Source organism: Pygocentrus nattereri, chromosome 13 (genome assembly GCF_015220715.1).
Source record: "Pygocentrus nattereri isolate fPygNat1 chromosome 13, fPygNat1.pri, whole genome shotgun sequence".
In the NCBI taxonomy this organism is placed as follows: Eukaryota; Metazoa; Chordata; class Actinopteri; order Characiformes; family Serrasalmidae; genus Pygocentrus; species Pygocentrus nattereri.
The window spans coordinates 18,598,277-18,622,867 of NC_051223.1; the positions used below are offsets into that span (position 1 = coordinate 18,598,277).

General features: G+C 37.1%; 1 protein-coding gene across 2 annotated transcripts; it reads right to left on the reverse strand.

Annotated features, from left to right (window-relative positions):
• Positions 1-186: 186 nt before the first annotated feature.
• Positions 187-24,279, reverse strand: rgs9b (regulator of G protein signaling 9b). Of its 2 annotated transcripts, none has more exons than XM_017725315.2 (19): positions 24,078-24,279; positions 20,476-20,572; positions 17,590-17,640; positions 15,564-15,670; positions 15,236-15,287; positions 14,993-15,051; positions 14,771-14,847; positions 12,664-12,745; positions 12,051-12,113; positions 10,380-10,409; positions 10,178-10,239; positions 8,550-8,663; positions 8,321-8,436; positions 8,018-8,105; positions 7,459-7,597; positions 7,276-7,358; positions 7,021-7,144; positions 2,126-2,541; positions 187-906 (listed from the first exon to the last, which is right to left on the reverse strand). In XM_017725315.2, the coding sequence occupies exons 1-19, from the start codon at positions 24,141-24,143 to the stop codon at positions 750-752; spliced, it is 1,983 nt and encodes a 660-aa protein (XP_017580804.1). In that variant the 5' UTR covers positions 24,144-24,279; the 3' UTR covers positions 187-749. The 2 variants fall into 2 exon arrangements, with proteins under 2 accessions (XP_017580804.1, XP_037400336.1); XM_037544439.1 differs by lacking the exon at positions 24,078-24,279 and adding an exon at positions 23,831-23,996.
• Between the last annotated feature and the right edge of the window lie 312 nt (positions 24,280-24,591).

The window sequence follows — 24,591 nt, forward strand, 5'->3', positions numbered from 1 at the left end:
TTTTCTTATAGGTTGTCACTCTGTTCATCTGGACTGATGAGTATCTTGCTCCACCTGCTGGTATTTTGATAACAGCAAAAACAGTATTTCAAATACTGGGCAATTTGACTAAGATTTAGATGTGGATGATCTGTCAAGTTTCTACAGCTTTGTTTAGCTTTAGCTTGTGTTTGCAAGACACGATTCTCTTTTTGAAATACTTTATTGAGGCACTTACACAAGTCCAATATGAGCAATAAGCACATTCTCATTCTGAAGTGAAGTGTAAACGTTTTGAAAGTAATACATTCAGACAGTAAATGTCCCACATAATGTTCTACTGTCTTCCTGGAGATACAACTATGAAAATATTGAATATTTCTTAAAGACGTTTACATTAACGCATCTTTGATAGATATAAAATGATGAGCAGACCAAGTACAAAATCTTTTGCTTGCCATACTAAACAAGTTGATGATTTTGCAAAAAGAAAGCTCCTCTAAAATAAGGCCTCCCCTTACCATAGCCACAGGTAGTTGAACAGGTAAATAAACAGATATAAAATCCCGCAATCATGTTATAACCAAGTTGTTCCACCGGCTACTAGAACATGTAGGCACTACTAAAAAGCTATCAGAAATACAGACAATTAGGTTTGAAAGGTTGTTACTTCAACTGTCGACTCCTAGAGCATGTCTGGGTGATACAGATGGTGACACCAAGACACACGTGTATCTCTGTGTGTTTCTCTCTTCAAGCTGTAGATCCCTCTATCCTGCTCCATCGTGTTTGGTGACCGTTTCCCATGGGCAGATGATTTCCTTCACTCCTCCCCTGGCTGCCCCAGGACTCTCTTCCTCCTCATCCTCCGAGTCAATAGGGTAGATGCGGCATTCAGGAGGGATATCCACTTTAATTTGGAAAAAACTAGAGGAGAAAAGATGGTGGTTTACAAGCCTGGTGGGACATAATTAAACACATAACTGATTTATGACTTACATAACAATTTATTGCATAACTATTGATCACTAGCATTTACAAAACTAATAATGACTCATTTTCGATTCAACAGACAAACCCCTTAAACTCCAGTTATTTACTGGCTAACGTCACCTTTCTTCTCACTGGCTTTATACATTTATCCACTTTCAAATATGTGCAATCTCTGAATTTTGTATCGCTTAGGATTCTCTCTGTCACAAAGAACATGCACAAGTTCATTGAGTCTAATCTTCCAGCACCTCCAAAACTTGAGGCCAGCTTGTCACGTTGGCCAAATAACAGTTGAGACATAATTTAAAGGTGAATTCTACCTTTGTCTTTGCAAATTTCTGCATAATTCAGTAGTTTAGATGGAAACAAAGTTGATCATAGAGGCTGGAGATGAAAAGCTTTATTATACAGGAAATTAGAGATTTAGATTACAGTGTTGCTGACAGGGGCAAACATAAGCTTTTTATTTACTATCCAAAGCCACCAGTGAACTTACACAGCTTCTGAGGTTTTGCGTATAAGGCTGATAACAGGAAATTAGTGGAAACCTAAAAATACATTTTCTTAGGTGACTATTTTGCCATACAGTGCTCCACATGTATCTCTCCACCATGAATGTGTTGTAAAAAATACATTTTACATCAAAACTGTGCTGGCAAGCTGTCGTAAAATGTGCCCCAAACATCAGGTAGTGTATTCATAACTATTCCTGTAATAACTTTCTTTGTTGGAGCTTTCAAAGCCATTAAACTTTTAAGACAACTGGTTCCTGTCACCACCACTGTGAACAATTCTCACACTGTTAGTCTCTAGAACAGAGCACTTCAAATCAAAGCTCACTGAATGACGCTGCTTATATCTCAACCATTTAAGAAATTTTGAAAAATAAGTGGGATTTCTCTTTATAGGAAATGTTATAGTTAAGGGAAATGTTAGAGTTGATGACGAATTCACTTTAGGAAACCCTTAAGAACCATACAAGGGTTTTTTTGTGCATCACATTTAACCTTCTTAAGGGTAATCTTAAGGGAAAATTCAACTTAAGGTGATTTATGCATCTACTATGTATCTACTAAAGATGGGCAATTTAACAAAAGTATAACATCGTGGTGCTTTCCATGTCAATGAAAAGTCTGAAATGTGTCTTACTAACTTTGCAATCCTCTTGGGCTGTGGTTGTGCGAGTGGCTCCCCTAGTGGTTGTACTTTCCCACCTCCTGCAGTAACAGCACACTTTGGTGACAGACTGGCAAACACTGATGGGGCATTGCATCCTCTGCGGAGCAGGCGGCTCAGTGACAGTGCTACACGGGATTTGGCTGCAGGTGGCTGGCTCTCCTCAGACACGGATGCCTCAGTGCTCTCAGCAATGGAGGGGAAATGGGAGGAGGTGGGGCCACTATCAAACCTTCTCTCAGAGGCAGGGGTGCTGTCGATGGCCACGCTGATGGGAGAAGGACACGCAGCACTGTTGGGCAGAGTCATGAGCCCTGGAGAAGCAGTGGTTTGATTCTCACAGATACCTGTGTACACGGCCAAGTGGGGCACAGGGGCGGTGTACCGGCACAGCTGAGGGCACAGCAGGCAGAAAGGTTAGTGTTATACAACTACATTTCAATCAAGCAGCCAAAGAAATGTCAGCAAGCACTGGTAGAACCATCTACGTTTTTATAATCTTAAGTATATTTTGATCATAAGGCTTACAATGAAAGGCCCAAGTCATGGAAAACCAAATTTTCCTCACTTTGTGAAATAAGCCCATAAATGAAAACCAAGCTGAAATAACAACTTGTTTTGAATGAATTGTTCATATGAGGTCATGAAAACCAAAGCATTTAAACACACCATGTGGCCAAATGTATGTGGACACATTGCCTAATTATTGAGTTCAGGTGTTTCAGCCACACCCAATGCTCATTCCTGCTAGATCTACCCCAGTCAACAGTAAGTGCTGTTATTGCAAAATGGAAGCGTCTAAGAGCAACAACAGCTCAGACACATACCAGCAGACCATGCAAACTCACAGAACATTTTATGTGAACCACATAAAACCACCCATCTTCTGTTGCATCACTCACTATAGAATTCTAATCAGCCACTGAAAGCAACATCAGCACAAGAACAGTTTCCACTGCGGAGCAACTGGACACAAGTCTGAGATCACTATGCGCCATGCCAAGCGTCAGGTGGAGTAGTGTAAAGCACACTATCACTGGGCTCTAGAGCAGTGGAAGCATGTTTTCTGGAGTAATGAGTCATGCTTCTTTATCTGGCAGTCTTATGGATGAATGTGGGTTTAGTAGATGCCAGGAGAACACTACTTACTGGAATGCATAGAGGGAACAGTAAAGTTTGGTGGAGGAAGGATAATGGTCTGGGACTGTTTTTCAGGTTTTGGGCCACATATTTCTAGTGAAGGGTAATGTTAATTTTAGACAATTATATGCTTCTAACTTTACGGCAACAGTTTTGGGAAGGTCCTTTCCTGCTCTGGCATGAGTGTACCCCTGTGCACAAAATGAGGTCCACAAAGACATTGACAAGGTGGTGTGGAAGAGCTCCAGTGGCCTGGCAGAGAGCCTGTCAATTCCGAGTGAGGCATTCTCATCCACCATTAGTGCCTGACCTCATGCTCTTTTGACTGAATGGGCACAGATTCCCACAGGCACACTTCAAAATCTGTTGGAAATCCTTGTCTGACCAGTGGAGACTTATTGCCGCAAAATGAGAGCCAACTCCATAATAATGCCTATGGTTTTGGAATGGGATGTCCAGCAAGCTCATATAGGTGAGATGGTCAGGTGTCCACATACTTTGGACCCTATAGTGTATATACACCAATTCAGCCTACTGCAGATTAGTTTACTATTTCATGTTGACATTAGAAATGTTTCAGTCCAGATTGTGTTTTGAATGAGGGCAGCCAATCTTAACCAGCATTATTTACGTATATCAGTCATAAATCAGTTAAAAATAGCCGGTTAAATTGTAATAGATAAAAAAAAGTTGGAAAATGAAAATTTTAAACACCACTATTTTTGGCAGATAAGCCACAAATACATCAAAAGTGGATCCTAAGGATTTAAGACAAATAGTTTAGTTTTTTGCAAATATGAATATAAAAAATATATTTAACTTTGTTCTTTGTAGAGGAGGCATTAACTACTTTACATCTAGAAAATTAACAAAATGTAATTAAACCAGAAAGGTTCAAGCTTTTGCATATAACTGTCTATGAATGAAATAGGTAATCTATTCTTTCGTCTTAACTTGCATACCTTACTATGAGTTACTGAATGTCTTTAACATACTGTAGTTTCAGTTTTATCACTTTATACTTTATGTAACAGTATACTTACCCATACATATGTGATACAGTATGTCATGCTTCTGTTCATTATGTTTAATTTAACCTTTTGGATAACAGGCTTATTCTTTAGTTGTTAGACTTATTGTTCAATAAGTAATGGAACTAATGGTACATACTTTATGTTTATTGACCCTAGCGTTACACAAATAATAGTAAATTAGCTGGTAAATTTCAGTTGATTGACTGTGATATTAGGGATAGTGTAAGGATTAAAGTTTTGGGTTGTACGCCAGGGTTTAGGGCTAGGTTTAGATTTTGGGATGAAATTGTAATGAGAGTTAAGTTTAGGATTAAGTTTAGATTTGGGGGTGAACTTAATGTTAAAGTTAGATTTAGGGTTAGCTAGGGTTAAAGTTAAGGTTAGGATTAGGTTTGTGACGATTGGCTCCTCCCTCTCCTCCAAGTGCTTTTTGTTTATTGTCCACATGCTTCTTTGTTTTGAGTCTAAATCCTGCCCCCTTGTTGCATGACTCCACCCCGATCATTGCCACCTGTTTTCCGCCTGTCCCTTGTTATCCTTGTTTTGTATTTGAGCCCTGTGTTTGCCCCTTGTGTTGGTTGGTCTTTATTTGATGTATGTATTGTTTGAATTGTTGTTTGCTGGATGTTTTTGTTTGATGTTTGACTTTCTAGTCTTTGATTGTATCTTGTGTCCTGTTCGTTCGGTCTGTCCCGCAATCTCTCCGTGTTGGCTGTATGGACCTGGACTGTTATGACTATGACCCCGAAATAAATCTCGCTTATCTCCGCATATGCGTCCGCCTCCCTGCTCCCAGGCGTAACAAGGTTCATGTTTAGGTTTAGGGTTGGATTTAACATACTCTTTACATTTAACTTGATGTTCAGTTGTATTTAATAGATAATTAGTTGAATGTAAGTTAAAGACAAAGTGATCATCTACAAAAGCATTGGCAGCAGACTCTCAAAATATAGTGTTACTGTAAAGTTATGTAGTTATGAGAGTAAGGAACTTAAGTGTGAGCTAACATATAAGCCCTTATGGCTTCATATGTTAAGAGAAATAATAGTGCATTATATAGTAGCAACAGTAATATACAACAACAAATTGACTTGTTGATGAGTTCAATTATATCGTATATAGTTATCGTATTATGAGAATTTAAAGTGGGTAGTAATTTCATGGAAACATCATGACCGATACAAGGATTTCATACAAAAACAATCCATGATTATGAATGACAGACACATGATATGACCACACTGGACAGAAATACTTTTGATGTGTATGCATGACTTTATTACATAGATGACAAACAGTGTAACTCACCCAATGGACACCGGTGTAGAAAAATTAAAAACAGAGAAATGGACAGTAGTTTTATGCAGATGGAACCTGTTTGATTGCATAGTTTCATGTAACACATAATGAAGACAAATAACAAAACATGATGGAACAGACACGCATACACAACGATGCACATTAACTTACAAAAACATAACACAGTGATGCACATGACATTAAAAACCATTAGTAGCTAGTACTAGTTGTTATCTATCATATGAATTATTAAATAAAACATACTGCTGAAAGTAGAATGGTTAAATAAAATCGTACAACCTACAGTATTATAAAGGCAGATATACAGTGCATAGAACTACAAGTAGTGATATCTAAAACTGAATTGTTGATTTAACTGAGAGTAGAAAATGCACAATATCATTTACTTTTTCAATGCCAATACTGAAATCCTGTGTATCAGCTAATACAACAACAGTCCAATGTGTTCTGTTTTTATTATCTAACAAGCTCAAAATTGAGCTCTTTTTAATTGAAGTACTTGCATATACAAAACTATAGCCCTTTTTATTCAGTTAAAGCTGCACTATGTATGTTTTGGAAAGCTTTATTTTAATGGTCCACTGTAGATGGTTTGTAGATGTCCAACCTTAATGTTGTTGATATTGAACTGAGAACAAACTGAAAGTTAGTCAATAATTTAATTATCTGTAAATAATCTACATAGGATCATTAAAATTAAGGGTGACCTAAGGTTTTGGTTAAAATTCAAAGAAGTAGCCTTAGTGAGTCAGGAATTAAAAAAAAAAAAAAAACACGCTAACTTACGTCCTCAGACGTCACATCCTTTACCAAGTTTTGACTGAGTTCTCTTTGAATATTCTCTCAAAATAATCAGAATAGTCCTCTTTTGGCAAAAGCACAACCAAACAAATCACAACTGACATTTCAGAACATTCTCCCACATGTTGCATGCAATTTAATGTTTCCACCAGAGAGGTCTCCAAATCCCCAAATCTTACATAATGCAGCTTTAAAATTTCATAGAAAACAAAACTGCTAATATGTGTAAAATGACACTTTTAAAAATAAATCAGTTGTAATTCTAGTATAATACTTGGCTTGTGACTTACTGTTCTTTTGTTAGTGTGCATGGGGCTACTGTTATCACATGATCTGCTTTGCTTTAAGTTATGTTGCACTATAAGCAATTCCAAGATATTTCTGACTAGATGTTTTACCAAATCAGATCTGATTTGTTCTTTTTGTCCTTACAGCATTTTCTGCTAGACTGGATTCTGTGATAAAGATACCCGATTAGATTTCTGTCTTTCAAAAATAGAGTATTTCTCCTCAGTGTCATTCTCTAAGTCTTTTGTTCAGGTTCAGTCGCCTTTTTCTGGGCCAGTTTGCTCATAACCTGCGTTATGTCCACAGGGCCGCTGGCAGCCAGTTTGGCCTTCTGCTCTTCTTCCTGCTGCCTCAGGATGATGGGGCTCAGACTGGGCCTTCGCTTCTTAGCATTCTGCTCCAGCTGGGCTTCACTGAAGGGACAAAAATGTGGGTTATGACATTTGTGCTCTGGAAAGCACTGTGTGCCAACTGATCTTTTTTTATGGGCACCATTTGAGTTTTAAAGAGTATTATTCATAATGCATTGTGCATTATATCTAACCTGAATTTGTGTGCCTCAGGAGCGACAGCTTTCTTCTGAGTTTCCTTAAACACTGGGGACTTCAGATATCGTCCGTATGAATCCTTAATGAAAAGGAAAGCTAATGTTAGCTCCGTGGCTGTTGTAGTGACTGGAATAGTGATTGGCTGATTGTTGTCATTGGTTTCAGGGGATATGGCTGACCTTTTTCATCAGCATGTAGATGTGGGTCTGTGCGGCATCTAGAACATAGCGATGAGGGTGAGACAGGCCCTTCACAGTAATCTCCATGGTCTTTCCATCAATGTTGATCCAGCGAGGGGCTCCACGAGCCAGGAAAGTTCTAAAACAAAGTTTGTGTCAACAAACAGAAGCCACGTTTCAGAAATGGCAGTACTATGGTGGAGGTTTTAGGTTTCATTTTGTTTGTTTGTTTTGTTTGATGTTGTGTTTTTTTTTTGTTAATATGTATTGATATATTGTCTGTATATCTGTCATCTGTTATCATAAGGCCACTTAATGACAGTGTTATGTAAAGTTATCTGCAGTCAAAATGATCGTTAACTACATTACATTAGAGTATTCCACTCGAACTGTAAATTTAATAAATGAATCATGGTTCCTGACTTTTGCACAGTAATGTACAGTGTGTATATAACTAAGCATAGTATACCACAGTTACATAAAAATTTCTCGTTGTGAACAAGCATTTAAAACAGTAACCTGAGGTTTTAGCAATTTATGGCACAAATATAAAGCTTACTTGTAGATTTGCTGAGCTTTCTCTTGCATTGTAGCTGCAGCACCCCATTTGAGATCTTCACACGCCTCCCAAAATGCAAGATTCTCACCTGTTCATCAACATAAATTAAATTCAAACCATCCTCCAGCCTCATAAGGGCTTTTTGTTTGTTAGCTATCAGAATCAGTCTAATTTAAAGCTTCTGGTTCCACTATATGCTAAATTTGTCACAATTAGCTTTTACTTTATTTGCAAAATAATAGTGTGAATTATATGACTTTACAGCACAGCAGAGCTTATACATGTTTAATGTATGCCACATACCACTAAACTCTTTCTTCAGGAAAAGACGGAAATCAGCTCGTCCGCGAGGGTCAGACAGCAGTTCACCGAAGCTAAAGGTCCAGCGCTCCACTCTCATTTTCGTAGGATTCTCAACGCTTTAAGATACACACACACACACATAAGCTTTGTGAAGCCCTTCAATCAATAATTAATAAAGAGCTGTCACTTTAAATCTGAAATTTAAAGTTCTCCCAATAACGGGACCCACTTTGGCATGTTTAGGTGCCAGTATGTCACATCGTCTGTTAACCAGGGGTTGCTTGGAAGGCATGGATAAAGGAAGGGATCATGCTGCTTGTATGTTGTGGTGTACTTCACAAGTCTGCAATGGTAAGAACATAATAGCAGTAATTTTATGTATAATGCACTTAAATCAGAAGATGCTATAAGAAAAAAGCTAAATAAAATTATAGAAACAATATCATCACATGGAAAGGTTTGGGTTTAGTGGCATGAAATTGCCTATAGTCAGGTCCATAAATGTATATACTTTGACAAAGGTAATATTATTTTAGCTGTCTACCGCAGCATATTGAATTTGAAGTTAAATATAGAAAATAAGATCAATGTGTATATTTTCAGCTGTAATTTGAGGGTATTTACACCCAAATTGGGTGGACTATGTAGGAATTACAACAGTTTTCATACACAGAACTTTACATACAATTTACATACACAAAACTTATCAGACAACCTAATAATCATACGTTCAGTGGTTACTTTTAATACTTGGATGTTCTTGATCTGGCCATCTGTTGTGAAAGGGCTTTTCTTCACAAGGGAAGAAGTTCTTGCGCCATCTACTTACAGTTGTAAGAAATAATGAGGAAAATGCACATCTGGCCATAGAACAGCTGAGCAGACTTGTCCAATTACTTTTGAGCCCCTAACAAAGGGGGACCACATACGAAAATTGTTGCAATGCCCAAAAGTGTTCTCCTGATCCAGATGTAAATATGCTTTTCAAGTTATTCTAATTATTCTAATTATTTTTCTTTTTCAACCTGACTACAAATTTGTAGTTTTTTGGAGGAATAAAAACTGATCATTACCAGGAATGGCATATGCCTATTAGGCATAACATTATGATCACCTCCTTGTTTCTACTCTCATTGTTCATTTTATCAGCTCCACTTACTATATAGGAGCAATTTGTAGTTCTACAATTACAGACTGTAGTCCATCTGTTTACACTGCATACTTCGTTAGCTGCCTTTTACCGTATTCTTCAGTGCTGGTACGAGTGGATCAGACACAGCAGTGCTGCTGGAGTTTTTAACCACCTCAGTGTCACTGCTGGACTGAGAATAGTCCACCAACCAAAAATATCCAGCCTGATGAAGGACTAGAGGATGACCAACACAAACTGTGCAGCAGCAGATGAGCTGTCATCTCTGACTTTACATCTACAAGGTGGACTGACAAGGTAGGAGTGTCTAATAGTGTGGAGAGTGAGTGGACACAGTGTTTAAAAACTCCAGCGGCACTGCTGTATCTGATCCACTTGTACCAGCACAACAAACACTAACACCACCAAGTCAATGTTACTGCAGTGCTGAGAATGATCCACCACCCAAATAATACCTGCTCTGTGAGGGTCGATGGTGGTCCTGACCACTGAATAACAGTAAAAGGCAGTTAACGAAGTATGCAGCGAAACAGATGGACTATAGGCTGTAACTGTAGAACTACAAAGTGCTTCTATATGGTAAGTGGAGCTGATGAAATGGACAATGAGAGCAGAAACAAGGAGGTATGACCACCTGTTATGCCTGATCGGTGTAGTTAAAATGGTATAATGTAAAAAGTGCATGTTTTGTGCATGTCATGACATACGCTCCAATGGACACAGATGACTTCACTCTAGGCCTCATGATGCATTGCTGCGTGAAAATGATCTACAGCAAAATCAAAATATAGTAATTATCTTAAGGGTTAAAGCATATTCATTACGTAATATCATAACTGCAGTACTACAACACTGTTAGCTTGTTCTGTACATAAGGAAAAAGTAAGCATAAGTAAGGCAACCACTTACTATTCTTCTGAAGTACTCAGATGTTTTTTTCTGAAAAAGAAGTAAAGACAAATGGCTGAAGAAGACTAATTTTTAATCTGTAGAAGATTAAAAAACGACTGGATTTTTGTATGGATGATGGACCAGGGAGTGGGAGGAGGACCAGCAAAACATGGACTAACCTATTTTTTTAAAGTTGGCAAAAATATCTTTCAGTAGTTTATCACTGTATAAAGTCCTACATCAAACAGCACATCTTGTGAACATCTACTTTATTTGTTATCTTACCCATTCACAAAAAGGCATAACCTATGAGCCTACTGGGTCAACCTGTATAGATACAAAACAGGTTTCCTTCTGCACTGTAAATGAGAGTTAATTTCTTCAAATTAAAGCAATTTGAAGACAATGAGACACACAGTGCTTATTTAAACCTGTACAGTATTCATCTACAAGTTCATATTTTTATGCCTCGTCCCTCCAATCAAAACATACATTCCACAGTCCATGCTGAGGACACTGAATGCAACATATTTATGTTTTAGTTACATACTATTGAACAAATACTTTTTTTTTTACATGTGAATGGTTAATCTTTGTTTAGATGTAAAGTATTATAGGTGATGTTCTGTTGTAGTTAAAAAAGCCAGCTTTTCTCACACTGCTGATGTTTTCCCCACACATATTTTATGCAAAATCTGCAAAAGAAAGAGAAAGGCAAGAAAATCAGTCTGAGATGATACACATGCTCTGATGTATTTCTCAAGGAACATAATGATTTACTGTAAACCACAAAGCCAGTAATGCACACTAGCTCTTTTTCACCCTGTGCAATGCATGACGTCTAAGTTTAGCAGCCTTTTCTGGTGTGCAGCAACAATGAGATTATCACACCATAAATCCTCTTGTATATAAGCTGATAGACTAAACGTGTCCTTGACAGGCTTGCTTTTGGTTCCCTCTATATTAACACAGTCTCAGCAGTTCCTTTCACCATGGACGCTGCTTTACGTCAGTCAGCATACAGAACTCTACATATAACAGTAGCTAAAGGCAGAACTGTAAAGTAAAAGCTAATCTTGTGATTAATGTGCTCAACTGTTTTTTAGAATCATACATTGAATTAATACTTAGATTTTATCATGAGCAATAATAAAAACATGGCTTAATTTTTATATTAATTGTTTCTTACCCATAGTTCATAGAAACAAGCTCTTTGATACGATATTTGTGTTTGTAAGTAGAAGGGAATATATCTTATTCTTATTATTCTATGCTCTTTTTTTTACCATTTTCACAGGTCACAGTTTTTGAGCTAGAACCACAAAACGTATGTCTAAAACCCTCTTATAGACACTACAAACATTACATACTAGCACACACACATACATATATATTAACAATTGCCTAGGACACCATAGCAATGACTTAGCAACACCTTAGCAACCACCTGGGAAAACACAGCAATGACCAACTTGAAGTTAATTCACAAACTTTCCCCTTCCTGCTTTCATTTGAATTTGATGAAAAGTTACCATTGTGCTGTGTCTTATGTTGCATCAAAATAACATCAAAACAAGCAAGAAAATTACTATGTAATTACATTGAATAGTATAACAAATAATACTAAGTGCTGATGCTTAGCCAGCAGCTTATTCCACCCATTAAAAAAGGCAAAACTCACCTTTTTACCTCCTCCTGATTGGGATCTACCATTCGCTCCAGTCCACAGTCCATCCCACTAATTGTTCCTGGCTGCTCAATGAATAGTGCAGGAGAGTTAAATAAGGCTTTGCTCTATGCAATTACAGATTGCCATGCAGAATTGTGTAAAGAAGCGGTTCATAACAATATGCTTTGTCATGCGCTTTGTGTGTGTGCTAGTATGTATGTCAACCAAATTACTGATGTTGCCTTTTCACTTTTGTGAGAAATGAACACAGGCTACAATACACAGTGTTTAAGGATTTTGAAGATTTCACACATTACAGTAAGGTATGAAATCTTCAAACTGCTTAAATACAGTGTACTATGTACTTTGAAACTTTTTCTGTATCAAAAACAACCTAACATTAACATTTTGAAACAACCGAATAAAGTAGTGGTTCCCAGTCCTGTGCTCTGCACATTTTTCTGATTACTCTGCTCTGTTATACTCCTGAACCAGCTCACAAAGCCCTTGGTATCAGTCCATAAAGTGAATTAGAAAAGTCAGATTCAGTTAGATTGAGAAAGACACAAAAACGTGCAGAGCATGGGGGTTCTCGGGACTGGGTCTGGGAGACCTGTTGTTTTATTAACTCACCGGTGGTCTGTGTACTACCCAGTAGGCTCTTTCTTGGCAGTCAAACACCACCCGATCTGGTTTCTTCCTCTCTTTCCCTGCCCTGTGCACAGAGAAATCATACTGTGAAAACCCATAAAGTTCCTGTTAATGTCCATTAGAGCATTACTATTTCAGTGCACACATTTCCCAGTAAAATCCAATACTGGATCTGGATGAAACTGTTTTGCACAGCAGGCTAGCATGCAACTCATGCAAGAACAATATCTCAACATTCTGCAAAGCATAATACACAAAATGCATACTGAAAAATACAGAGGAGAACTCAGAGTTTTCTAAGCATGGTTTCTGTCAAGTAAAAATACCTGCAGGTAATTTTGAATTCATCTTTATTTAAAAGAATCATTATGCTTGTTTTATTTAAACTCTGCAAGTACTGGAGTAGTACTCTTATATTTGGTTGGAAACAAAAAGGTTAAATTCCTCAAACTTCCAACAGAAAATGATCCAGTCAGGATGGTTTTCTTTTCGGTAAGGATGTAGATCTAGTCAAGCGAGCTCTTCCATTGGCTAGGACTTCAGGAGCTGAAATGGTGCCTAATGCATCAGATCAATACAACATAATTAGTAAGTGTTTTTATTTCAGTCGGTGGGACAATTTTGTGAAGAAAAAACATCACTGTACTACTTTAGCCAACAAAATGCGAACTGAATGCCTAATCACCTATATAATTTGGCAACCAATCATTATTTTTGTTTTCAAAGGGTGGGAGAAAAACATTGACTCTAGGCCTCATAGACTGTGAGTACGAGTGGACAGCCTAACCAATGTGTTTCAGTCACATGTTAGAAATAGAAAACAGCTGCAGCCATGACTGTTCACTGATAGACACTGTGAAAGTGCTACAAGGGAAAATCTATGCTAATACGGGTTTTACCAGCTTCAAATAATACATGGGATGTGTTTTACAGACATTTAATTTCACACAGCCACACATGTTCATGTGAATTGCTGTTAGCACACAGTACTGTTGTCCCATAGAAGAAATAAGAATTATCGTGAAAGTGTTTTTTTTCTCTTTTCTGAGTTTTCAAGTCCTAAATTGAAGGCCTAGCTGTGGTAGTCACAGCCCACCACTGGATTTGTGCTTTGAATTGGTTTGATTCAGGTGTTCCACAATTGGCCTCATATTAAAACAACATCATGGTGGCTGTTTTCTATTTTTTCATGTACAGCCCCATTTCCTAAAAAGTTGTGACACTGTGCAAAACGTAAATAAAAACAAACATGATGATGCAATGATATGCAAATCATGTAAACCATATTTTTAAAGGAAAATAGTTCAAAGACAACATATCATGTTGAAACTGAGAAATTTTATTATTTTTTGAAAAATATATGCCCATTTTTAATTTGTTGCCAATTAAGTAGCATCTCTGGATGCAATGATGAAATGTTATCACAGACAGAGGTTTTCAGAAGTGTTTCTGAGCCCATGCAACGATTTCCAATGCAGAATCATGTCTGTTTTTAATGCAGTGCCGTCTAAGGGCCATGCAAATATTGTTTTTTGGCCTTGTCTCTTGCATACAGAGATTTTTCCAGATTCTCTGAATCTTTTACTGTTGTTATCTACCGTAGACGATGAAAAGCAAAAGTTCTTTGCTATTTAAGTTGGGAAAAGTTGTTTTTGAATTGTTGCACTATTTGATCGTGCAGTCTTTCACAGAGTGGTGAACCCCTTCTTATCATTATTTCTGGGATTTTCTTTTTATACCTAATCATGTAACTGACTTGTTGCCAATTAACCACCATGTGTTTTTCTAGCACCACTCTACCAGCCTTTTGTTGCCCCATCCCAATTTTTTTGAAATGTGTTGTTGCCATTCAATTCAAAATGGGCATATATTTTTCAAAAAACAATCAAATTTCTCAGTTATAACATTTGATATGTTGTCTTTGTACTACTTTAAATGAAATATAGGGTTTACATGATTTGCACATCATTGCATTTTGTTTTTATTTACATTTTGCCCAGCATCCCAGCTTTTTTGGAAATGGGGTTGTAGATTTATACATTTGATTCAAGTAAATTCAAATGCAGTTGACTTGTTTGAACTGACTGACCGGTACTGCTCTTTGGCCTGCATCACAATGAAGTCCCACTTGTGATTCATCCATTTGTGAAGATTATTGTACTGTTCCTGAAATGAAAAACTCATTCGTTATTAGTTTGTGTGCTATGGGCTACCGGAGATTGGATGCCATGGAAACAATGCTCAGTAATCAACAGATATAATGGGAGTATATTTAGAGAGGTGATTGTGAATGTGATTGTAGAAGCAGTACCTGTTCATGCAGTTCTAACAGCCCCTTTTTACGTATATTTCTCTTTGCCAGATATATTGCTAGAAAAATACAGAAAATTAACCATGAGATTTTCCACAGAACAGTGAAATATTCAACATTATCTATAACAGAGAATCCCCACATAAAGAGAATATTGCAAGTATCGTTTGGAAATGGCATTGCCATTTTGTAGTTCATATATCAATTTTACAAGAGATCAGAATGTGTGTACTAATTACTGACCGTAGTCTGTGTCCTCCACTGGCCACTGCTGTGCAGGCCAGAAATATGGTGTCTGTGAAAGAAAAGTGGACAAGCTTTTTCTTAACATAATAAAAAAAAAATAATCATAGTAAATAAGGCCCATGTTTTGCAAGTTGACATGTCCTTTGGAACAAACTGTCTTAATCTAAAGCATTTAGGACCAGTTTCTCGGATCCAGATAAAGCCTAAACCAAGGCCAAATTGGATTTTTATTGGTGATACACTGTTAACATTACAGTCTAAACTTACTCCATGTCCAGGAAACCAGCACTTAATGCAATATATATAGTTTGAAGAGGGTTACTACCTGAAAGCGATACAGTGAAGTGTCTGGTTTGAGAATGAGTCTCTTATGATCCTGTAGTGGGTAAATATAACCAAAGGCCACCATCATGGTGCCCATGGCTCGGGCCTCTAGGATCAAATGTGATAGAGAAATTATTCAACACAACTGATACAGATTTTACACTTGTCTTTTAATACAGATCTCCAAGTCATGTCTCCTTAAGGAAATGACTGAAAAGAAGAAACCGACTAAAGATGAGGATTTGATGAATGAGTGTAGTGAAAAACCAAAACATCAAGAAACAGTGAGCATTAGTATGGATATACTGCAAAGAAAATGATAATACCTGGGTTTTTTTACTATTAGTGTGGCAAATGATGTCCTACAAATTTGAAGCCATGAAAATCAGTTTAAAGTGAGAATGAACCACAGAACGTTGGCATTTGTGTTTTTTTGTTCTATTCCTAAATTAACCAACAAAAATTATGATCAAACTATGATTATTCCTTTTTTGTTTTAATTTCAGTGAGTTTTAGTCATGTTATGCATGAAACTCGGCATGCCACAGAAGGGACTTAACAGATGCTAAAGTAATATTTTTACATAAAACAGCTATTTTGATACTTGTTTTAAGTTTAAACTGTAAAATGCATTAAATGTATTGTCTTTCACATGACAATTATTTGCTTTGATAATAAATCTTGACCCAGGAAATATAAAATGTTATTAAAATGCAAGAAGGTCTTTTTAAATGAATAAGTTAAGTCTAAATTTGAGAAGTCCACAGTAAGAGAAATCTTATATAAGGTTTCTCTTACTGTGGACGTCTCAAAGTTGCATGTAAATTTCATGAAGAATAGACCAAAAGAAACAGCCCAAAATTACTTGGGGAAAAAAAGTCTGGTTCCACTGACTTACGTTAAAACTAAAGCAGGATTTTCCGTGTCCTGTAAAGTTACCATTTTGGAGATACGAGGTTTTGCTACAACAACAGTGATACATGTATTTTTTCTGATAAATTTTTCTAAAATACTGCTGCAAAAAGAATGTGTCTGTGGTGTTACTCATATTTGTTACTGTCTACAAGACTGATATGTGTGTAAATGATCTCTGTTCCTACTGGCAGTCCTGTATTGCGCCTCATTCAAAAAGCAGCCCAAGCTCAACGCTCCTCATAACTTTTTTGTGTGATTTTTTTTGTGTGACATTCATAAAACAGCAAATTCAAAATGGGCTGTTTTCGCAGCTTAGTTTCCATATAAGCTTTCCATATATTTCCAATACAGTATTGTGAAACTTTACCAGTGTTTACATACTGCATCATTGTTTACATTTATATTAAGCAAAGTGAGGGCAATTTGATTTCCTTTGATATGGGCTACTTTTATTTTCCACAGAAGTGTGACTTTGAAAATGGGGCAGTAGACTTGATTTCACAAAAGTCTGTGTTGTTACAGTCAGCGGTGTTACAATTTTAATGATGTTGTTCAATATACATGTTTCACTTGAATTACATGTCAACATTCATGTGTCATTTGCCGCCATAACCGTAGAATGACTGATCCGCTCTTTATCAAGAGTGATGCATATTTGTCCTGCAGTCATATCAAATGCTTATTACTCATTAGCTGCCCTCTAAGAACATGTCATGATCATTAAATCGATAGAAGTGGTCCTTAGTTACATGTAACATATTCTCACTGTCCCAGAAACTATATCTATAAAATAGTGACTTTACAGGAGAGGTCAAAAACCTTCATAATTCTTAATGTATGTTAATGTATAGAGATTCAATTCCAACTGATTTTGGAGTATTTCTATTAGTCTATTCATTGTGACAGTTTCAGACCATGGAAAAAGCAGCTGCTGTGTCTGCAGATGATATAGAAATTCTGAAAAAAAACTGGATATGTTTTTCTTTGGACATCGACACTATGTTAAGGTGAAGACCATCCTCTTTTTGCTAGTTATCATTTTAGAGATATGACGTTTTGTTATGACAGCAATGATTTTCAGTACAATGCACAAAATAATTCACTCTACTTACCAGCAGCATCTATTTTGAAGCGATTAGCAATCCATTCAACAATATCTTCACCTGGAGGCAGGAGAAAAGTGTAGTTACAGCTATGAAATGAGGCATCAGCATAATTGACCATTTCACCACAACTCTCAGTAAGAAACAGCCATCACTGATAAAGCTTGCATAAAGTTACCACAGCAGGTGGGACAGTTGGCTTAATTAGCTGGCAGCTCACCTGCAGGGTCTACACACGCCACTGCATCTAATAGTGAGTTTAGATGAGGCAGAGGTGACCTTCCAGCAGCAGAAGTGAGCATAAACTTTCTTCTGGTTCAGCACATGAAGGGCCTGATAATTAGTTAATGATATGAGTCCAGATATGACTACTGCATCAAAGTATGCAGGGCCAGTGGGTCTTCATGACTGGAGTTGGGAAATAAAACACTGCCAGTCTTGTAAAATGCTGACTTGCAGAAAGGAAATACGATGAAGAGACTGAAAGGAGAAAGAATGTGTTTTGTGTAAACTACACCGCTAAAAGGGAGCTCCACTCATTTTTTTATATATATATATATATATATATATATATATATATATAAAAATAAATTATAATTAAATGGTAAGATGTAAATAAAGTCATTCAGAGTGGTTTGGTGTGAACTATTCCATTCTGGAAAAACATATCGAGTCAGAATTGTTCACAGTGGTGGTGATAAGAGCCGGATAACTATTTTACCTTTATCTGTACTTCATACATTAAAAAGTGTCTCTAAAATGGCAACATTACAGTAAAAGGAAAAAACCTTAACTTTAATGGAAATAAATGGAACAACACCTTTTCCAAGTAATTTTGGAGTGCTTCTATTGGTCCATTCATTATGAAATAATGAATAACACAGTGTAACGGGCAGGTAGCATTTTTTTAATTTTGTGAAAAAAAAAGATAAAAAATGAGAGGAAATACAAAGTTTTTCTCTGACCGTGACAATATATTAACTCAGAAGACGCTTGTAGATTTTTTGTAGAAATTCTGAGAAATCAGTGGAAGTGATGCCATAGAAAGACTACTTTTGGTTCCCTAAAGAACCTTTCAAAGAATGGTTTTATTAAAGAGTTCATAAGCAATGTTTTCTTTTTTTATTTCATTTTTTTTAGGAATCTGTCATGCAAATAAAATTTTACTTCTCAAAGAGTACTTTGCATTATTAAATTCGTGTAATGTTGCTTTAACAACCTTTCAATTAGTATTTTAAAGACCTTAAATATTGTAAAAGGGAATTAGATGAAGAAATAGGAATGTTGTTGTACTAGCTGTGAGGTCATGATTGTGTATCCTGGTGTGTGGTCAGCAGGAGCTCTTTTAATTGGAGCCAGATGAGCAGAAGCCTGCGTGAGTGAATCAGAGCAGCTTCATTAGTGAGTCGGGTGGGTGGGCCTGCTGACCTGATCCACGTGATTTCACTAAATGATTCATGAACACATTGGGTGTCCTCTCCAGGCCAAACCCACTTCTCAGAAACAATGCTAAAATCGAAAAATTAACCCCCATCAGAGGGTCCACATTTCAGTTCCCCTCTCTTACAAATTACATCAACCAGTGTACAGTAACTGCATAGTAACAAATATGCTGTTAATTACTGCCAGGATTTCACAATATTTTTATATACATTTTACTGTGAAATCAACTAATCTTAAGAGATGTTCTATAATAATACAGCAAATTAATGTGACATTGACAGTGAACTGTACCCCTCAGCATTATGGGATATGATAGCAACCAGGAGTTTTTGGTCACATCTGTGCAAATTATAAGCAAACTTAAACTGTCTTAAACTGTAAATATGTGCATGCGTTTAATATACATACTTGAGATATCCTGTGCATATATTCTATGAATAATAAATATGTTCATTAATATGGTTTATTTTATTTTTGTTTGTCTTTTGCTTAATTTTACATATTTATATGTGTTTCAGATTTAAATTTGCAATAAATTACTGGCTACTGCTTTTCACTACTTTTACAATTTAAAAATAAAAATACAGATTGCTATAAGTGCACTACAGAATACAACGAGAGCAACTGCACTAATCTTCTCGTCCGGGTGACTGTGGAGTCAATAATATTTAGTTGCTGTTTTATTGTTATGTACTGTTAATATGATACAGTAAATTACTCTGAAAGAAATGCCACCGGTAGGCAATAATTTACAGTAATTTTTGACAGCACAACTGGGTGGATGTTAGCCCATCATGACATCATCTTCTTATATTAATTTATTTTTGCTAGATCTTTGATTGTTCTTCATTTTGAGATGGTTTTCATAGCCTGTTTTCTAAGGATGATATCAGACCCATATATGTAGATAATTGCCTAAAGTAATTGGCATTGGACAGATGTTTAGATTTGACTGATAAGGCAATATTTGATTTAATGTTTATTGTACTCTGGCAGTGCAGAATGTTTAGATGACTCTGGGCACTAAAATGTCTGCATTTTGTTCATTTTACTGCATTGTACCTCCTTTGTATGTCTCAAGCTTCTGGTGGTTGTAGAGCAGCAAGGCTTTAAGAAAGAAGAGTAGAAAAGCTCTCCACCCTGAGACCACACAGCCAGGAGGAGGGAGTCACTGCAGCCAGCTGCTCAGGGGTTGTCATGGCAATAGATACTTCAGACCTAGACCTACATAAGAGGACTTTAATGCATGGACTGGCAGTAATAACTAGCACAGTAAAAAGTAATCTCTGAAGAAATCACTGAGTGTGGGGGAGTCTCATCAGTTTGGCTAATAGCTAGCGTCTCATATGCTGTATGAGATTTCCATTTCTCAGGATTTTCCTCTTGCGTTAAGCACAACTGCGCACAATTACATACACATATCCACACAGTAGTGAGACATTCTGGATTTACCTGTGATGGCATGAGGGATGGTGGTGATGACCAGCCTCTGGGTTTGAGATTTCACCCCAGTCTTGGGGTCTTGCATCTCCAGCACCACAGCTTCCATCTGCCATTGTAACAGTAAAATAAAGTACAATGATTCTAATAATGAAAACCCATTTTACTATTACAGTATTATTCACCTTTAAAAGACCCATATCCTACATGTTTTAACATGTATAAGATTTGTGTAGTTTTATTTATCAAAAATGGTCATATCTCATTTTTACATGAACATTTTCAGCCTTACATTATAAAACAGGTTGTTTTTGTTACTGAGCCTTTAGGACTGGTGTATATATCAATGAGCTATCTTCTAATTGTCTGTATTGTGCCTCATTTCAAAACCACTAAGACCTGAAATACTCCTTAAAACTTCAATATGAACAGCCAGGGCTAAACAGCTGTAGGCTGAATAGGTAAATATATATTAATGAGTAGGTTTTTGTGACAGCATAGACACCATGGATTCAAATTAAACTGTTTTTGCAGAATAGTTTCCACATGTGGACGTATTGACCCTGCAGTGAACAGTATGTTTTTAAACCGTGTTTACATATTAAAAAAGCGAGTGTCTTGCAACCCCCAGGACAATAAGACTCCCATATAAACCCCTCTGTTTGTTTCAGTGGTTGCAAAGTGCTGAGTATTGGACTGTCCCTAAAAAAGCTACTTTGCAAATGAAGTCTGCCTCTGCCTCTGCGTTACGGTGGGAAAGTCAGCATTCCATGATATGGATGCCTTGATTAAAAAAAAGTTAAAAACCTGTTAAACTTGAAACTCACTTACAATAGAGGCCAACTGGCAAATGCTTCAGCCCAAGTCAGTTTCAAGTCTACAGGATTTCATTTTGAGTCAAAATTATTGTCCATGGTAAAAGACAACATTTTACATATGTGACAAATAAAGATTAGACTGAAAAATGCTTAAGTATTCCTTTAAGTACTCTCAATCAGAAATTCAGGGCAGTGTCAACAATGTATTCTTCATGTTTCTCACTGTATAGACTGTGACATTGTGCTAGAAGCACTGCCATGTTCAGCTTTGATGCAATCTCCTGACATATTTTAGCATGGTCAGTTGCCAGCTTCTATTTTTACAGTGGGCTGATTTACTTGATTTACTTTACTTCACACTCAAAAGAATGGCAGTAGTTCAAAATGACTTGATTCCAGTACACTCAAAAAAAAAGGGATAAAACTTTCACTGGGGCAGTACCCTGGGTCACTGGGGTGCCTTTAGTCAGGGACATTTATTTAAATTATATTTTCATATGTATTTATTTTAATATTCATTTTGTGATTTGTTATGAAAAGTACAGATATACTTCAACTGGGAAAAAAATACTTCAAAACCACTGTTGTACCTACATTTACATCGTTTGTACCTTGATGAACGAAAAATGTACCCTAACAGTACCTGTATTTCTAACATTGTATAAACTGACTAATGCATGCATTTGTTAGATTAAAATATATGTATTGCTTATCTGATATGAGATTTTGGATTCCATGCAAATTATGTGAAATCTCACCCCACACTGGGTTGCTTAAAATGAGTGTCACATATTTTTGGCTTTTACATATTTACTAAGTCTCTCGTTTTTATGTCCTGCAAACAAAAAAAAATGAACAAGGCTACAAAGCTCAGAAGTGCTTATTCCATTGGTCAACAAGTCAGTTACTGTAAGGTTGCAGCGCACAATTTTCAAACATCCCATCGCTGCCTCTTCCTCACACATGCTGTTTCATGCTCTGGTGGGTGAGTGGTTGACGCCTTTGAAATCCGTGATTGATTGGTTCATCTTTTGGGCTGTTTGAAGTTGCTTCTTGCTTTGTCAGGGTCTCTGGCTTTTGAAGGCTGTTTGGGGAATCATGCACCCTCATCTGGATCACAGTGAGCTCTTAACCAAGTGATTGGGCCATTACCATCCCAATGTTGAGTCAATATTAGGTTTAGAGGGCAGCCAACAGGCAGTCACTGCGCACGTCATTGCTTCAAAATGTTAATTCAGCATCACCCAACACAACATCTTAACAGACCTGAGGCTGGTGATAAAGCTGGACTAATACTTTTAAGCACACATTGACCTTAACTGAGACACTGTGATCAGTTGTACCTGACATGCTGATAGAATGGACAAAATAAACACGTACAATCAATCAGCCAATCAATAACTAAGAAAAAGTAAAAACACACACACACACACACACACACACACATATACATACATACATACATACATACATACATACATACATACATACACACACACACACACACATATATATATATATATATATATATACTCAGACAGTTAACCTTAAATGAAAGCATGTAAGACCTAGTAAACATCCAAAACTGTCACCATAAGATAAACAGTACTTTCATCTTTGAGAGAAAGGAGAAAATCAAGCTCCATTCTTTTTTCAGATCTGGAAAAAATCCACAGGTGATTCTGTCCATGTTTTCACTGCAAGAAGGCAACTCAACACTATGAGTCTGAAAGGATGTGTGGCTGTCAAGAAGCTGTTACTGAGAAAAGGAAATAGACAAAAAAGAAGAAAATCTGCAAATCACACAAAGAAGCCGCTGGTGTTCTCAGAATGGACTGAATCCAGGCCTCAACTGAATGTGTTTGGGATTACTTGGATCTTGAGAAGCACAAAAAGCAACCAACATCTATTTATTGAACTTTGGAAGTGTGGCAAAATATTCCTGCAGATTTTTTGAAACACGGAAAGTGGGTATCCCAGAAAGAATGGAAGCTGTAATAAAGCCAGACTGTGGACACATTAATACTGATTTCACACTAAGTGTGATATGTGTAGTTGTGGCTTTTGTATATTTTTTTGTTAAATGTGTTTTTTTCTTTCTTTTTTTCCCAACACTGAAAGACAAATAACCTGTCCTTTTGGTCATTTTGACTTGAGTTTAAATAAGTGAAGGGTGGTCTCTGGCTTGTGCAGTAGTTCGTATATGCATGTAACTGAATATACCCACATACAAACAACTCTCAAATGAGCAGAGGAAATAGCGGACTGCACTGAATGTAGATGGCATGAAAGACAAAGAGCTCGAGGTGATGGAGGAAACTTAAAGCTCCAAAAATAAGCTATGAAAATGTTGACAGCTTACACTGAGACTGTGCTCATTAGTTTACATTATGAAAATAAGATGAATTCATATGATAATCACTGTCAGTAATTATATTAAAGCTGTTTCTTACTAATAGCCGTTCATTTTAATGTTTATAGTACACTGTAATTCTTACACATGTTCATAGTTTAATAATAGATAACGGTCAAAAGCAACAGTTACTTACAATGGAAATGTTTAGGTGGAAGAGTTAGTCCTACAGATCAGCTGGCAGAAAGGCACCAATTCAGGTTTAACAGACGACTGTGAGCAGCCAGATGAACCACACATTTCCCAGGATTTCTCTATAAGCAGTAATTCACGTTTAACAGCAGCGGTGAAGCACAGCCTCGAAAAAGACCGTGCGCTGTGCTGAATAACACCAAACCCCAGATGACGGTGTTTCAGCTCCTCCATTCAAGCGATCAACCCACCTTTTTGAGGCAAGACATCCGCGGTCTGTAACGCTGTCCGTGATCCCGCACATTTCTTATAGTCATGTTGGGTCCGCCGAGAACTGTCGAGGAGCAAAGATAAAGTGGCTGCTCGGATGGACGTGGGAGCTTTTCTAATCCTGCCTAATCTCTTATTATTATTGATACACACACAGACGATGGTGGTCTCCACCAATCAGAGAGCAGCTCCGCTCCTACAAGTCAAACCTGTCACATCCTGCATGAGAGCAGGCAGTGACACAGCACCGTCCGGTAGGGGGCGATGTTGAGCTGCTGTGAGCTAAATGGCTTTGGTCATTCATTACACGATGTTTTCGTGCCAGCGAAAGAAATCAAAGCTGTATTTCTGACCACTGGATTCACATTTCCTGCAGCCCCAGACAAGTGCTTCAGCTTAAAGGGGCTTCCACCATTTTTCAAAATGTCAGAGTAATGGTTGGGATGATTCACTCAGACGGGTGTGATGCGAAGTGGTTCACTGTAACTTACAGAC

Bases quoted from the DNA above. Each gene is read 5' to 3' on its own strand.
- rgs9b (XM_017725315.2), bottom strand. From the start codon at position 24,143: ATGACTATAAGAAATGTGCGGGATCACGGACAGCGTTACAGACCGCGG. The intron at 20,573-24,077 runs GTGGGTTGATCG...TTACAATGGCAG, and splicing joins GGATGTCTTGCCTCAAAAAG to ATGGAAGCTGTGGTGCTGGA. The intron at 8,437-8,549 runs GTGGGTCCCGTT...TGTATCTTAAAG, and splicing joins TGGCACCTAAACATGCCAAA to CGTTGAGAATCCTACGAAAA.